General features: G+C 42.1%; 1 protein-coding gene across 1 annotated transcript in view; it reads left to right on the forward strand.

Annotated features, from left to right (window-relative positions):
• The window catches only part of col25a1 (collagen type XXV alpha 1 chain), a 75,519-nt gene that overhangs the window by 31,539 nt on the left and 27,342 nt on the right, over window positions 1–16,638 (forward strand). The window contains exons 9-14 of the mRNA XM_032510946.1: window positions 880–924; window positions 5,678–5,722; window positions 6,307–6,333; window positions 8,542–8,586; window positions 15,699–15,731; window positions 16,284–16,319. Of these exons, the coding sequence (XP_032366837.1) occupies window positions 880–924; window positions 5,678–5,722; window positions 6,307–6,333; window positions 8,542–8,586; window positions 15,699–15,731; window positions 16,284–16,319 (231 nt within the window). The remainder of the gene's footprint in view (window positions 1–879; window positions 925–5,677; window positions 5,723–6,306; window positions 6,334–8,541; window positions 8,587–15,698; window positions 15,732–16,283; window positions 16,320–16,638) is intronic.

A 16,638-nucleotide genomic window follows, 5' to 3' on the forward strand; every position in this document is an offset into this window, starting at 1 on the left:
GGGTCAACGATGACACAGCGGCGCGTTAATGACTCATAAGCCAGACCCAGAAGTTACTCAATTAGATCTGCTGCTGGTGCGGGGCTGTGTTTACTCAACAGCTGGTCCGGTTTCATCACCCTCGCTGAGAGATTCCGTGTCACCACATGATAACAAGTAGAGTGTGAATCATATTTTTAAACCAAACATATTTTATCATTGTTCACACCAAAATGTGATCCATCCTCATTCATTATCCCAATGATTAAAAACCTCTTTTTCATTAGTCGCTAAGTCCGATGCACCATTGTTTCACTCCTCTTTGATACGTGTATGAATGCCACCGTGGTAACAGTAAATCACTTTTATTACAAAGAAGCATAAATAGCCAACATAAGCAAACCGCTATGCAAGAGAGTGGACGTTCAATAAAACTTTGGTACAACCTCTAAATCTTTAAAGTTAAATTGGCACATGCAAATATAAGAGCTACAATATATATAAAGCCTTTTATTGTTTTTAACTTTCTCTTCTCTTTCTCAATGAAGTTATTCTTGCCCTCGGCCTGTATCGTCCATAAACTATGACATGTAATATTTATTCTAGCCTGTGACTTCAGCACACACTGGGTGTGTGTGGAACAATGTACATGTCTCCTTTTGATCCACCGTGTTTGCATCTGGTGTGTGTTGATGGTGTAGTTGTGTAGTTGTGTGTGACTTTATCTTCTTTGGGGTGTTGGGTTTACTGGGAGAGGGTTTAGGCCTTGAGTAGAAAGACAAAGACCATTATCATATTTTGTTACCATAACTCTGCACTGTCTCATGTTATTAATTGAAAAGGAAATGAATATTTGAATGTGATGTAATACATAAAGGGCCTTTTGTGTTTATTTCCCAGGGTTCACTCGGGCCTCCTGGCAACCCAGGTGTCGACGGACGAAAGGTGAGGTCCCTCATGTGAAGAGATATGAAAACAGTACAGTAGAAGATTGGGGTACACATGTCTGTATCCTTCTTTGTGGCTGTTTAGACTAGTATTTAAACCCAGAAAAATGGGAAATTCTGCAAAATCGTCCAATAAAAATCCACCCCTCCGTCCATCGTCGTCGCGGGGGCAGCAGCTCCAGCAGGGGACCCCAAACTTCCCTTTTCCCGAGCCACATCAACCAGCTCCGACTGGGGGATCCCGAGGCGTTCCCAGGCCAGGTTGGAGATGTAATCTCTCCACCTAGTCCTGGGTCTTCCCCGAGGCCTCCTCCCAGCTGGACGTGCCTGGACCACCTCCCTAGGAAGGCCCCTAGGAAGCATCCTTACCAGATGCCTGAACCCCCTCAAAACCCCCTTAACTGGCTCTTGCGGCTTTACTCCGAGCTCCTCACTGATGCCTGAGCTTCTCAGCCGATCTTATAAAGGAGACGCCGGCCACCTCGCTTGGACCCTGGATCTCGTTCTTTCGGTCAGGACCCAGGAACAAAAACTGACCGTTAGATCCAGATCTTTGCCTTCTGGCTCAGCTCTTTTTGTCACACCAGTGCGATAAAGTGAACGTAATACCGCCCCCGCAGCGCAGATTCCACTCCATCGTCTCCTCACTCAAGATCAAGACCCCAAGGTCCTTGAACGCCTTTACTTGGGGTAAGAACTCATGCCCTACCTGGAGTAGGCACTCCATTCAGAATCAGAATTCAGAATCGGCTTCATTGGCCAGCTTTGTGTTAACAAGGAATTTGACTCAGGTTTGCATTTGCTCTCAAAGTACAACAATCACTTAACGTATAATGTAACTGTATATGTAAAAAAAAAAAAAAAGTATACAACAATTGGTTTCCTGCTGAGAACCATGGCCTCAGATTTAGAGGTACTGACCCTGCCCCCCAACAATCATTGAATTTGTTCCAGTTGTAACATTTAATTTTCCGGAAAGAAATGGGAAAAATCTTCATACTTTAATTTTAGAATCAAACAGGAGGATTTGAGGGGGGCAGCATGATGTCATTTCACTTTTTATTAAAAAGACTCAGTCAGCTGCCTTGTTCAGATGGATATATTTTTTTAATTTGCAGCAAAATTCCTAATGCTAAATAGTTTCAGTTAAATTAGGCAGCCTGTCTAAATTTAGCCTTCCCTCACTTAATACTTCACATGAAAAAAGTTCCATCCACACCTGAAAGTATTTTATCTTTAAAAGACACACTTGACATACTTGGCCATGTGTTCATATTCCAAAAGTTCTGCCGTGCATTCTGACAATTTCCGACCACAATCCTATTTGGGAAACATTCCCTCGGCTGCACCCCTCCAGTCCAACCGTGATTCAGCTCATTTCTTCATTTCATTCTCCAACCGGATAAAGACGACACAGTGCAGGTGTTTCACAACGGTGGAAAATGGGAAACGCACATTTATTCCAGAACAGACGACGTACGAGTGACGAGAATGAATCGGAAGGTGATTCGCGAGGCGCCATCTTGCTAATCTCATGCATACGTTTATAAAGATAGGAGCGGAGAGGCACGCACGGCTGTAATAGAGTCCAGAGTGGAAGCCATTCTGACTCTGGAGACAGCGAAAGCCGAAGGCCTAATTCCACACTTGTGTAAGGAGTGGGGTTTGCCAGCATGAAATAGAACCCCAATGCTGTGCAATGCACTTATGAAAAAGAATCAGTCATGGTATGTAACAGTCACTCATGCAGAAAGTTGAAGTCTAAAGCAGGACAGGCTGCTCTGCTCCATCAGGGGCAGGTTGACTGGCAGACATCAGGATCCGACATGGACATCCTCTAAAAGGACTAATGCAAACCTTATCAGCCCCAGTTTAGGAGTATTTAATCAGACTCCCCATCATCATCCTCATCATGTCAATGACTCCCACATGTGGGCTGATAGATGACACATGATCCCAGCATTGGTGAAGAGTTTCACCACTGGTGTGTGTAGCTGAGGGGACACACCCTAGACACAGATCGCACACACTGATATTTCCAAAATGCTTCTTGAAAACACAGAATTGTGGGAAAAATGTAAAACAATAACAAACTGACAAAGAAAAATGAACAGTCCAGTAAGTGTGTTACCACAATGTAATAACCCACTGTAATTTTCCCTACAATACGGCCAGTATTGGGCAACTCAGTGACATGTATTTTAACTTTAAAGAGTAGATTGCTTTATTCTCAATCAAGAGTATTCTGGTTAAAGTTGCCTCTGGGTTGAGGAATAGCTGATCCTCTTCTAAAAGGCTGATGATGTGGTAGGTTTGCAAAGGTCAGGAGGTTAATGGTTTTTGGTTTTGGTTCTCAGTGACATCGATTCAGACGCCAATAAACCCGAACTGGCATTCAGCAGATGGGCTTGGCTATCTTCCTTTTTTACATGTTCTGAACCAAACTGCAGATTATTAAGCTATCAATCAGCCTGCACTGTACATCCTCTCCACTTTCAGATACAGCTTGCGGTTTCAGTGTTTCACACTTGAACTAAATCATTTCATAAATCCGTAGTTGCAGTACTATGTCAATTCAGAGTCAACTCCTTGCAACACACTGTGGTAAAACGAAATGCAAAAGTCAATTCAGACATCACGGTTCGATACAAGTTTGGTACAATGGAGGGAAAATGAAACAAAAATAAAGATTTTTTTTTTTTTTTTATTGTTTGTCTCAGGCTCTTACAGCCTAGTGTCGTCCATTCTCTCCCCTGAGCTAGCTGCAACAGCTTGAAGTGTGTAAGATGTAAACAATAAGTATCCCACATCATCCCCAGCCTCCATCTGGAACTAGTAAATACAAGAAGACAATCAGCTGTCAAACTGAACATACAGCATCTCCGTTCTCTGCAGAGATGAGCTAAATCACCTGATTAATGCAACGAAATCACGACGTCCCCGGCCAGAAAGCTCCTCCCTGCCTGGCTGAAGCTAATGTAGTTAGCCTGAAGAAACAAGGCGTCTGGGAGGTGATAAGATCTGGGTTCGATTCCCACTGCAATGCATCAGCCAATGTGTCCCTGAGCAAGACACTTAACTCCCAGCTGATATGCTGATCAGCAACTTTAAGTCGCTTTGGATAAAAGCGTCAGCTAAATGACATGTAACGTAACGTTGCGGTTTGGAGCCGCGATGTTGGGGACATGACACCAATTTACAACGGCGGTCTTATCCACCACTCTTTCCTGTACTACTGTACCTGACTGGGAAACCAAAGTTTTTCCAAACTTGCGATCTCATGGCGTTTTTTTCCTTAAATGATACCTACTCGACTCGCGTCTGCCACTTTGCCCCGTCCTCCTTTTCCATTCCAGATTAACCAACCCGCACACAGAACGTGGAAGGTGTGTTGGTTTTCGATTCTCGGCATGTGGCTTTTGCCTGAAGACAAGTTTGTTTTCATAGCTGGTAAAGGGACTTTTTTTTCATAATGGAAAACCAATCAAGGCAAGTAGTGGCGAGTAGATACCCCGCAGTGGAAAAACACCATTAAAGAGGCCGGGGGTCCTCTAACTCTTCGCCACAACTCGCCATACTCTAGTGCTGCTATCTCTGAATCCCTAAAACTGCATACATAAGCGGAGCTAGGCTACATACGGCGCGCCAATAAGAGCCTCGGAGCCAAGGCGGGGCTACAGATTAGGTGTCCCTGAAGAACTTGTGTGTCTATTCAATTCAATTCAATTTTAATTCAATTTTATTTATAGTATCAGTTCATAACAAGAATTATCTCGAGACCCTTTACAGATAGACCACACTCCAGAATTTACAAGAACCCAACAGTTCTAGTAGTTTCCTCCAGAGCAAGCAACAGGGCCACAGTGGAGAGGAAAAACTCCTTTTTAGGAAGAAACCTCGGACAGACCCAGACCCAGGCCCAGGCCCAGGCCCAGGCCCAGACCCAGACCCAGACCCAGGCTATTGGTAGGCGGTGTCTGACGGGCCGGTTGGGGTTAGAATGAAGAGTGGAAATAACAAAAATAGAAAAAATTGTAGTTTGTAGCAGTTCTTTGTAGTAGTTCATGGCATAGCAGAACGCGCTGTGGCGGCATTACAGGCGTAGGCCGTAACGTACAGGACGTGCAGGACGTAGCAGGACTAGCAGGATGTAGCAGGATCGTAGCAGGACGTACAGGATGTAGTCAGGACGTCAGACGTAGCAGGACTAGCAGACGAGCATGACGTAGCAGGGCTCCGTAGCAGACGTATGGCAGGAGACTTAGGCAGGACTTAGCAGGATGTAGCAGGACGTAGCAGGACGTAGCAGGACGTAGCAGGACGTAGCTGGGCACCGCAGAACGTGTAGCGGGACCATGGCGACCGCTGCTACCATGATTTCGGATCCTCCCTGATCCAAGGGAACATGCTAACAGTAGTTCCGCATTACATTCATTAATTTAAAGTGTTAATTATCTTTAGAAGGTGTATTCTCTGTGTAAATTCACGCACCGAACCGTGACGCGCCGTACCATTTCGGTTCAATAAGAATACATGTACCGTTCCACCCCTATATATTTATCTACTGCTCCGTCATCCTATATCCTGCAAATGCATAACACCTGTCCAGGTCCAACAGGAGCTTAGCCTCGGTTGAGGTCGGAGGTTATCTCTATCTTCCAGATGAAATGTGAAGCTTTTTGCACCAGAGTTCACCCTGCTGAACCAGCACACTGAATACAGACACTGTGTGTGTGTTGTGCTGTCCATAGGGGGATGTTGGCATCCCAGGACTGGACGGTGTCCCAGGAGCCAAGGTCTGGTGGACACACATTCTGTGTGCTCTTAATTCTTCATTTATTCATGGCCATTTTTATTTTTTGTTGTTGTTGTAAAGTTTATCATTTTTCATCCTTTACTATCACCATCCACCAAGACTTTTTGCCATTTTGTTATACCATTTTTTTCATATCATGCTTTTTTTTTTATAAACGTATTGTTTTTTTCATTCTTCTTTAATAGAACATACATACACATAACTTTTCATTCCTTTGTTGGATATCATGTTTACATGATCCTTATTTGCCAGGGAACATGTTATCTCCATAGCAGTCCATGTGTCTAATTAAATGTAATAGTGGTGTCATAAGGTTTACCTAATTGAAATTCTGGGGAAAAATCATTTTAAGGGCCTGTTTAATATTGACAACCTTCCATAATGACTGTGCAAGTTTTAAACAGACTTTAAAAGGCTGATAGTTGAGGGTCTGTCTGGGGGGGAAAAAGCAGCCATAACACAAGATAATTTCCATAATCTAACATGACTTTAACCCGAGATACTATCTGACCCAGCTGGACCCAACCCCCCCCCTGAGATTTCCTCTGTTTTCTTTCCCAACAGGGTGAAACCGGAGAGCGAGGTGAAAAGGTAAAGTGCTAATTCTGATCACCAGACGTTATAGTCAGCATCGGTCTTGATGTTCCACCGTGTGCTAGAACAGAACTCTGCCTTTGCTCCCCAACTCCACCTTGTTTTTTTTTTAAAGGTGACTCCCTTCTGAGATGTAGCCATCAGTAAGTCAGTGATTCAGTGAGTCACAAATTTCAACCCAATTTCTCCAATTGAAGGCCCCGTAGAAGACAAGCAGCCTTATTCTCTCCATTCCCTAATTCTAATGGTGCCCGTGTCCGCTGTCGTTGGACAGCAGTGGGTGGGCAGTGTGAGTCCACAGTGATGACTCAGTGTTCTTCATTGACCACAAAACTGGCCTTCTGGCACTTGTTCGAATGTTTTTCTTCGAATCAGAGACATATTCCCTGTCATTTTCCCACCTGATGCCCTGTAATAGTGATGCTGTAGCCCATCTCCTAGCAACCACCGCTCACAGCATCATGAGTCTTCTGTGGAGAAAGGATGCAAGTAATAGCTCAGTGTGCAGTTATAGAAACTGCATCTAGAGGAAATTGCTTTGGCGTGAGTTCAGGTCAATCGGGTGAAAGGAGGCCGGGATGTCGTCATCCCTTGTTCTTGTCAAAGGATGCAACCAAATATAAAAACACATCCAAGTTTGTATTTAGAGAGGAGCCATATCTGTTAACATAAACTGCCAGGAAATTCAGAAAAGCAAGTTATTTTCGGACTCAGTGCTAGTAGAAATTGCAAATTCATAGATGGAAAATGATAATGCATTGCAAGTACAGAACACTTGATGTAGTGATGACTAGTGCTTGTAGCAGTAAGCTAATATTCTCCACAAGGACTTAACCTTTAATGTCAGATCCTTGGACTTGTTAGTCATTGGATGATTCACAATCAATTAGGCTATCATTTACTTCATAAAAAAAACATGTGGCTGTATCATAAGTGAAAGTCAGTCTCAAGACTTCCAAAGACAGCGCTGAAATGCACTGCAAAGAACTATGAGCTTTTATTTTGAAGGGGAGCCAAATGTGTTAACTTAAACTGTTGTTTTTGGCGTTGGTTGCTCACCAAAGAGCCAGAAGGCAAATTCAAGAAAGCAGTTCCAGTCTAACAGATAAAAACTGATTGTTTGAGAAGCACAAAGCTCATTATGAGGATGACGTCCTCCACAACGACACAGCTCTTAATTTAAATCTCTGGATTTTCTCACCTTTTAAATCAGAAACATATTAGGCTATACTGCTCTTGATTTTATAGCTGCTATCAACATTAAAGGTCCAAGACTTGGTGCTCTGTGGCTTTTTTTATATAGACCTTAGTGGTCCCTAATACTGTATCTGAAGTCTCTTTTATATAGACCTTAGTGGTCCCTAATACTGTATCTGAAGTCTCTTTTATATAGACCTTAGTGGTCCCTAATACTGTATCTGAAGTCTCTTTATATAGACCTTAGTGGTCCCTAATACTGTATCTAAAGTCTCTTTTATATAGACCTTAGTGGTCCCCTAATACTGTATCTGAAGTCTCTTTTATATAGACCTTAGTGGTCCCCTAATACTGTATCTGAAGTCTCTTTTACATAGGCCTTAGGGGTTTTTATCTGCTGAGACATCATAACCACAGATGTCATCCTCATGGTGTCTACAAGGTGTAGAGGAAAAGTCATTTAGGATTAATTGTGTAGGAACGATGAATGCCTGTAGCATGTTTCCCTTGTTGAGATGGTTCAGTCGGGACCCAACCAACGTTGCCCTCCATAGTGCCTCGTTGCTGCCCGCCTGGCTTAAAACAGCCCTGACATCTGATCTATTTCCTACAGCTGAGATGGAAAAGCTTTGAGTTTAGAAATGCAGTTCTTCCCAGTTGATGCCAGGAGTCGGGGACCTCCACAACGCCCCCCATTATTACGTCACCTGAAATCATATTTGAACCATGTGTGATGACTCAGTGAATGGCCATTGTGCAGGAATGGTACTTTTTTTTGCTACAATATCCTTGTCTTTTTCTTCAAACATCCATTATGTTTTTTTTTATATGGCGGTCAATCGCATAATAACTATTGTCAAAGGTCTACTGTGTGTTATGCATGTTATTAACAATTTGGCAGTCATGTTTAATCTAAAAAAAATCTTCATATTTAGATTTTAGGTTCTCAGTTTCCTCATTTGCGATCAATATACTGAACATGATTATCTCTGTGTGACATCCAAACAGGGCGATATGGGTGAAGACGGACCGAAAGGAGATATAGGAGAAAAGGTACGTTGTAAAAAATATAAATGCCACGTTGCCTTTGCACAGAGAAAGTCTGGCTTCGGCCGGAAAACATAAAAAAAAAGTTGATGTCAGCCATCTGAGAGGAGATCTGTGGAGAGCAGTAGCGGAGGTCAAGCGCCATCAGCTGTAGTCAAGGCTGCACAACTGCAATCATCCTGGCACTCGGTGCGTCCTACGTGCTGAATGTGGACTTAATTGCAAAGTTATATTTTTATGGTCGGATGGCTCCTGCATTAATTTGGGACCATTTATCATCAAGACGGCTTGTCAAGACTGTTCCGAGCTAAAGTAATAGATTCGTCTTTCTGTCCAAAAAGTTTTTGTTGTCAGGGAGAAAAAAAAACTTTTGTTTTTGTAAATTGACATCACGCTCGGAGGCAAACTATGCATCACATCCAGCACTTGTTATGCTCGCTTTTGCTGTTATTATTTAGTTAAAGCAGCATTTATGAAAATAGGTTGCAGCCTTATTTGTGTTGGCTGACCTCGCGACAGAATGGGCCTCTTTTACCCTTCAAACTTGTTTTAACAATCGTGGATTGGAATAGACGAGTCTTTGAAAATGGGGATTCAGCCCGTGCAAAAATTGCTCACACTTCTGGGAAAAGATGGTTTCAGAGTTGCCAAAAGATTGTAACACACGCTAAGAACAGACGGCACACAAAAGAATACCCTTTAATACGCTGGAGATGCTGGGTTTTGCTAGAAATACCGAGTTAGGTATAAAAACCAAATATTCAGCATCGGACTAGTAGCAGTGCACTCAAAATGTCACTGCCAATTTATGGCTGTTCAGCGAAAAAAACAACTTTGATAACTTCTCACTTTACAGGCACACGGCTGCCAAAAAAAGACACCATTTGAGGGAAACAGATGCAGGATATCATCTGCGAAAATGAGGGAACAAAAGGAAAGCGGAGAGCGATAAAACTCTGCAGCTCGTGCACCGCTTTGATCTGGTCTACCTCAACGTAGTAAAAGGGGAAAAAATGGATTTTCACTGCAGGGGTGTAGAAGAAAAAGTGGAATTGAGTATCAGGGGAATTCAGACTTCTGTAGCCAGTCACCTGCCATTCATTCCATAACAGCAGACTCATGTATTTTGCAATAAAAAGAGACAGAAGGTAGGGGAAAGTCCTGGTTTTTTTGATTAGTATGGACTGGATTGCCTCATCTTCTCAGATTGTCAAAGTCAGGATGGAACATGTAAAGGTTATAATAGAGGAGGCAGAGCGAATAGCAAGAGGAAGCTTGTTCCAGAGCGATGGTGCACTGACACAGAAGGCTCTGTCACCAAATGTCCGGAGCCTGGAATCAGGGACAGCAAGCAGGTCCTTGTCAGAGGACCGCAGAGACCGTGACTGAGTGTATGGGCGGAGCAGATCTGTTAGGTACTGAGGCGCAAGTCCATGGAGAGATTTGTACGTCAGCACGAGAATTTTATATTTGATCCGGGACTTGATAGGCAGCCAGTGGAGCTTCTTCAGGATGGGAGTGATGTGAAGTCCAAGTTTTGTGTGGGTGAGCATCCTAGCCGCAGAGGACGTACTGAAGTCTGTCAGTAGACTTGCTAGGCAGACCAAGAAGGATACCGTTGCAGTCGAGTCGGGAGGTGATGACGGAGTGGATGAGGGTCTCAGCTACAGAATTGGAAAGCCACTGTCGGAGTCTGGAGATGTTCTTGAGATGGTAGAAGGCAGTTTTAGTAGTGTTTTTGGTGTGCTGTTGGAAGGAAAGGGCGGAGTCCAGTGATGACGCCCAGGTTGCGTACTTGAGGGGATGCCGAGATTGAGCAGCCATCCACATCCAATGTGATGCCACCAACCTTTTTGAGAAGTGACTGTGGGGCAAACACCATGAGTTCTGTTTTGTCGTTATTGAGTTTGAGGGGTTTGAGTGAGCATAGTGCAAAACATATGGTGGGAAGAATTGTGTTTTAATCAAGATATAACTCAGTATACATCCAGATGAGTCAGATAGACTAAGGATTGCTAGATTAATTGCTCATCCCTGATATTCCTGTTCCACTGGGGGGGGGGGAGAAAGACCAGCGAGTAGAGTGGACAGAGGAGGGGAGAGCATCTTAAGTCTTCCTTTGCTAAAGATGCCAAAGTTAACAATACACAGCACGCACTGCGGGGGAAATGTGGTAACACGGGGTGAGAGGTGAGGCAGGGAAGGTTTTGGTATGTTGAGCAGAGAGACCTCGGGGAGTGCGGGGGGGGGGGGACCGGGCAACAGTCGGAACGGGCTTTGCACGATACAAAGGGAGATGGTTTTGACGGCGAGGGATCTGCAGAGTCTGAAAGAGACGAAATGACAGGACTTATTGTGTCAGGGCTGTAGTCAAGACCACCTTTGTCGAGTCCAAGACAAGTCCAAGTACCAGGACTAGTCGAGTCCAAGACAAGACCGAGTCCAAAGAGGTTCGAGTGCGAGTCAAGACCGAGTCCAGGACAGAATAAAGGTCTTATGCATGACAGTATCAAGACAATCATTTTGGGTTTCACTTCCCCTCTAATATTATTATCAACATAATAAAGACACCTGGACTCGGTCCAGACCAAAAGCCCAAAAGCCAGATCTGGCAAGACCAGTGGCAGAGACCGAGACAAATCCGAGTCCAAATACTAGCGAGTCCGAGACAAGTCCGAGACCATAGAAAAACGGTCTTCAACTCGAGTCCGGACTCGAGTACTACAGCCCTGTATTCTGTTACATGCACACTTAAACACAAGTATAAATGTCCCCTCCTAGAAGACACAATCTGTTGATAATATGCTAATAATAATAATGATAATAATGCTAATGATAATGTACAGTATGCCTTAGATGAGAGAACACCTACAGTATGACACTATTCATCATTGGATGTTCTGTGCATTTGTAGTCAATGGTAGAAGTACTTGGATCATTTACATAAATAATACCACAGTGTAAAAATAACTGAGTGTAGTAGGTCAAAGTACATACATATTATTATGATTATTATTATTATTATTATTATCAAATGTAAAGGTACTCATTATGCATTATAGTATTATGTTACTGCATTTTACTCGTATTACTCATTTTCTTTCACATTAGCTGCAGTTGTTTAAAGGACTAGTTCAACATTTTGACTAACTTATTAGCTTTCTTGCAGAAAGTTATGACTGTATACAGTAAATATGTAGCTACTGTAGAGCTAGCAGCAAGTTAGCTTAGCTTAGGACAGAAACCCCTCCATGTTAGTTCTGTCCAAAAGCAACAACATCCACCAGCACCCTATAAAGCTCATTTAGAAACCCCATAATTTTCCATTTTATGACTATTTCTTGGCCAGCACCAGGAACGTCCTGGAGTTTCTAGTTGGTGGCGCTTGCCAAGAAATAGTCATCACATACGCTTGAACAAATAAATGTTAATGTTAATTATGCTTCCCCCCACTAATATACAACATCATCTCAGGTTGTGCATTATTACCTAATCTTCATGACTGTGTGTGATGGAGGGGCCCAGTGTCAAAAGCTAGTTTAACATTTATCATACATTTATAATGTGCTCACATAGTGCATAATCAGCCAGACCAGGTGAAATAGGGGCTCAACAATAAGGTACATAACCTATAATAATAATGCATCATATCTGCTAAGATTACCATTTAGTATTTGGGATGTACAATCTTGATCTGCAAAGTAATAAACGTAGTGGAGAGAAGAGTATAATGTAGCAGGTATCTGATGTACTTGAGTACAGTATTGGGGTAACTGCACTTTGTTACTTGCCCCCAGTCCCCCCCATGTGCATTATCTGTACCTGCTGTGTTGCGTTCAGGAGCAATCCTCGACCGTGAGCCTCTGCACGTCCATCTCTGGCCTCATTTAAAACGAATCACCACCGCAGTTAAACGCTTTAGTTCCAAGCCATTTACCTCGGATGCGTCCCGCCCGAGTGTTTAACAAGGCGTGAAATGAACCGTGACTTTTCTTAAACCTCAGAGATAGGAAAACGATTTTAAGGTCAAGAGAAAAATCAACTCTTGAATTTGTTTTGGGAACTTCCAGGCTGTCTTGGCTCCGGCCGCTGTGCCACAGTGGTCGGTGTCATTTTTTGAATCCTGAGATCCGGTCCAGGCTCTTGTGAACTGGCCGTGGTTCAACTGTTGGCGGGGCCTTTTCTGCCCTGGGAGCCAATCCTAAATCTGCACGTAAAATCTGCTGCCAGGGGCCAGATAAAAGCTAAAAGTTTTGAGTGTACCTGGGGTACACTGTTGGAAAAGTGCACAAAAATCTGCTGCCAGGGGCCAGATAAATCTGCTGCCAGGGGCCAGATAAATCTGCTACCAGGGGCCAGATAAATCTGCTGCCAGGGGCCAGATAAATCTGCTACCAAGGGCCAGATAAATTTGCTGCCAGGGGCCAGATAAATCTGCTGCCAGGGGCCAGATAAATCTGCTACCAGGGGCCAGATAAATCTGCTACCAGGGGCCAGATAAATCTGCTACCAGGGGCCAGATAAATCTGCTGCCAGGGGCCAGATAAATCTGCTGCCAGGGGCCAGATAAATCTGTACGAAAAATCTGCTGCCACGTTTTTTTCTGAGCCGTTTGAAAGTTTCTTGGGTTTTTCCCGAAATTTTCAAAGCATTTCTTTTTGCGTTTCTCACTTTTTTTGACATTTCTATGACTTTTTTTTTACATAGTTTCGCATCTTTGTAGCTTTTTTTTGACATTTTTATGACTTTTTTTTTTACATATTTTCACATTTTTGCCACTTTATTTGACATTTTATGACTTTTTTTGGCATATATTCACATATTTGTCGCTTTTTTGACATTTTTATGACTTTTTTTAAACATATTTTCACATCTTTGTCACTTTATTTGACATTTTATGACTTTTTTTGGCATATCTTCACATCTTTGTCGCTTTTTTAACACTTTTATGACTTTTTTTGACATTTCCCTCTCTGTCAAAAAAACATAAATTCATAAAAGTAGTTTAGATTATTAATTTAACTTGTGAGGAGCGCTGTTGGGAACCATCCGCGTTACTTTTTCGGAAACTTTGTTTGAAAGAACCCAAAATTTCTGATATAGAAACTTTTTGGAAATGGAGGGCGTCAAATTAGACCCAAAGACACCAGGAAGGGTTAATTAAGATTTTATTAATTTGTTTTAAAGAACATCCAGAGGTTAGACATTGACATTTTTCAACATTGATAGTATTTTAAACTCTGGCAAACATTTTTTGCATTACGTGGTTATGTTTGAATAATTTTTCAGATGTTCTCAAACAGTTTGTATGAAACGTTTTTCATATTTCCAGCACTGGGACACATTTTTCACCATAGCCATAGTGGCAACTCTCAGACAGCTCGAGAGGCAATTTCACTGTCAGACGCTGCAAATTCATACCAACCAATCAAAAGCATCAGAAAAGCATAAACCTTTAATAAACGTTTGTGGTGGGAAATGACAAAAGAAGACATTGTGCGCAGGAAAAACAAGCAAAGCAACAAAATTAATATAATTCAACATGTAGCCTAGCTTTTTTACAGAAAATATTCAGATGTAACCCCAATGTAATAGTGAACTTTTTCATAGGTAACTGTAATGTACTTTCACATTTTCTTTCCCAGTGACTGTAATGGATTACAGTTACCTTTACTTCCCAACTCCCACCATTGATGACAGTACAGGTCAAAGGTCTTCATCAGTTCAGCAGTAGGGGAGTGAAGTGTTAATTGCATGTGGAGCATCCTCTCATGCTTGTTTTTACATGGGTCAAAAGTGTGTAAACCGGGCCGTAAATTCTTATTTTCCACAATATTAGCTCCTTTATGCTCTCATCCTGCTGAGGTTAGTAATGGGAAAAGGTTAAGCATGCTTCCATATAGTCTATAGCTGGATTATGAGCTTAACAAGGTGAAATCTTTTTAAGTTTCTTTAACATGTAACAATTAAGTCCAGATGCGAGGCATTCTTACATATCTATCCCTGCCAAAACACAACAGGTGTACACCCCGCTCTGACTTTGATGTTTGTTTTACTGAAACAATTCAACCGTGAGACAAAGAAAGTCCGAAAAAATGGGCCTCTTTTATCATCCTTTTTAGGTTAACCACAACATGACATCCACGTCAAGCATTTAACCAAAACACATTTTACTTTATCATGTAAAACGATGTGAAAGCCTTTCATTCATCTTCAAAAATGTAACAGGAGGAGCCCATTTACACAGCTAACCCCCCATAAAATATTACAAAATCCCAATAGTGGAATGATAACTTTTAAGATATAGATGGAGACGCACTTAAGCCCAGCTGTAAACGGTAACGCTATTTATCGCCTGCAAAAAAAACGCTGCAATTAAAGACGCCTTGTGTGCTATGCATCATAATGACTCCCATAAACCGCTGAGGGCTCGAGGCGTTCCTTCTGCAACTTCTGAGCGCCCAGCGTATGCGTAGTGAAACCACCGAGTCCACACCAGAGCTAACGACCCGGTCTCCTTCTCCCCGCCCCCCTTTCCCACCAACCGCCCGTAATTACGCTCATTGGCCCCTGGTTTTATGTGTGTTTTTACTGTATGCTGCAGTGGTGATGCAGTGCATAGGAAAGGGCTTTCTGGCTGTTTGGATGACTTGGCTGGGAAAATGTGATATAAGTAGCTGTGTCTCCTTCTAGTTCAATACCCTACCTGAGGAGATGCCATGAAAAAAGGGGTTAAATGATTGTACGGTATATCTTTTAAGCCTTTTACCACCTCTACTGTTGGGGATTTCTTCCACAAAGTGTACGCAATGACATGATTCCTAGCCCTGTAGTTAGACCTGTCTCAGACCTCTGAGAAAGCATTCAGTCTGAACATGTTTAGAATAGCAGACAATCCTCTTTCTTTCTAAGTGGATTTCACACAATTTAATCCAGACAACTCGGTAAATGCGAAATGATGTTCTGCATTGTTCAGTGAAAACAGGCTTCTTTCATATATTTTTTTGTAGCTGTAATTGCACAATAATGTGTGTTCCTGTGCAGGAAACTTCATCCAGTCTTGGAATAACCTCTGTAGCCTGTTTTCTGACATATGTTTTTTAATTTTTCTCTATCAGGGAGATGCAGGCTCCACGGCGGCAGGCATCAAGGTGAGCTGGGCTAGGCTAACGCTAAAGGTTTTTCTGTGGTGTCGGTTGCAGCAGCTGTTTGTAACTTCACATTCACTAAGCGGAGGTTGATTGTCACTTAATTAGAAAGGTTAGCACAGCACAAACTAACTAGTTCTTACATAACATTAATTACTAGATAGTTACATAGGTAACTTTCAGGTGTTTTCCTAGCTAGCTGAACCAACTCTCCAACTAACGTTAGCTTGCTAGCATAAGTAAAAGAGTAAAATGGCTGACATATCTGATCTTCTACTTGATCAAAACGCTGTTAAACAGTGATGTAAGCTTTTTTTTAAATGACATATAAATAAATATATACTACTTATAGCACTATAGCGTAGTCTAAATAGCGTCAGTTATGTTAATCATCCATTAAAAGTACTGTAAGAACTTAAAGAAGGACTTAGTTATGGATTTACAAAGAGATGGTGCAGTCCAATGAAGAAATTAAGTGGTTTAAAAGAAAACTAATAATACAAATAATAATAATTCTTATTATTATTAAAAGAAAACTCTGTGTATGTATTACAGGGCGAACCTGGAGAGCCTGGACGAAGCGGATTAAAGGTAAAAATTGCACATAATGATACATCAATAATAGTAGATGTAGTACACTTTTAATCACATGGACTAACCATACGTTATATTTTGTTGAATATACAGTGTTTATTAATGGTAATAGTCTCTCCTCTGATAAGTGACTATGGGACTAACATGTTCAACTATGCAGTAACAGAAAATTCTTAACATTCACTTTCTAGCTGAACATATTTCTTTTATTATTCATCACACATCCAGGGTAAAAGGTGATGCTCTAGTTTAAGTAGTTGGATAAGAGCATTCCTAACTCAGTTGAAGCTCATTGTTTAATAAGGATGGAGGGGGG

This window comes from Etheostoma spectabile, unplaced genomic scaffold, assembly GCF_008692095.1.
Source record: "Etheostoma spectabile isolate EspeVRDwgs_2016 unplaced genomic scaffold, UIUC_Espe_1.0 scaffold302, whole genome shotgun sequence".
Lineage (NCBI taxonomy): Eukaryota > Metazoa > Chordata > Actinopteri > Perciformes > Percidae > Etheostoma > Etheostoma spectabile.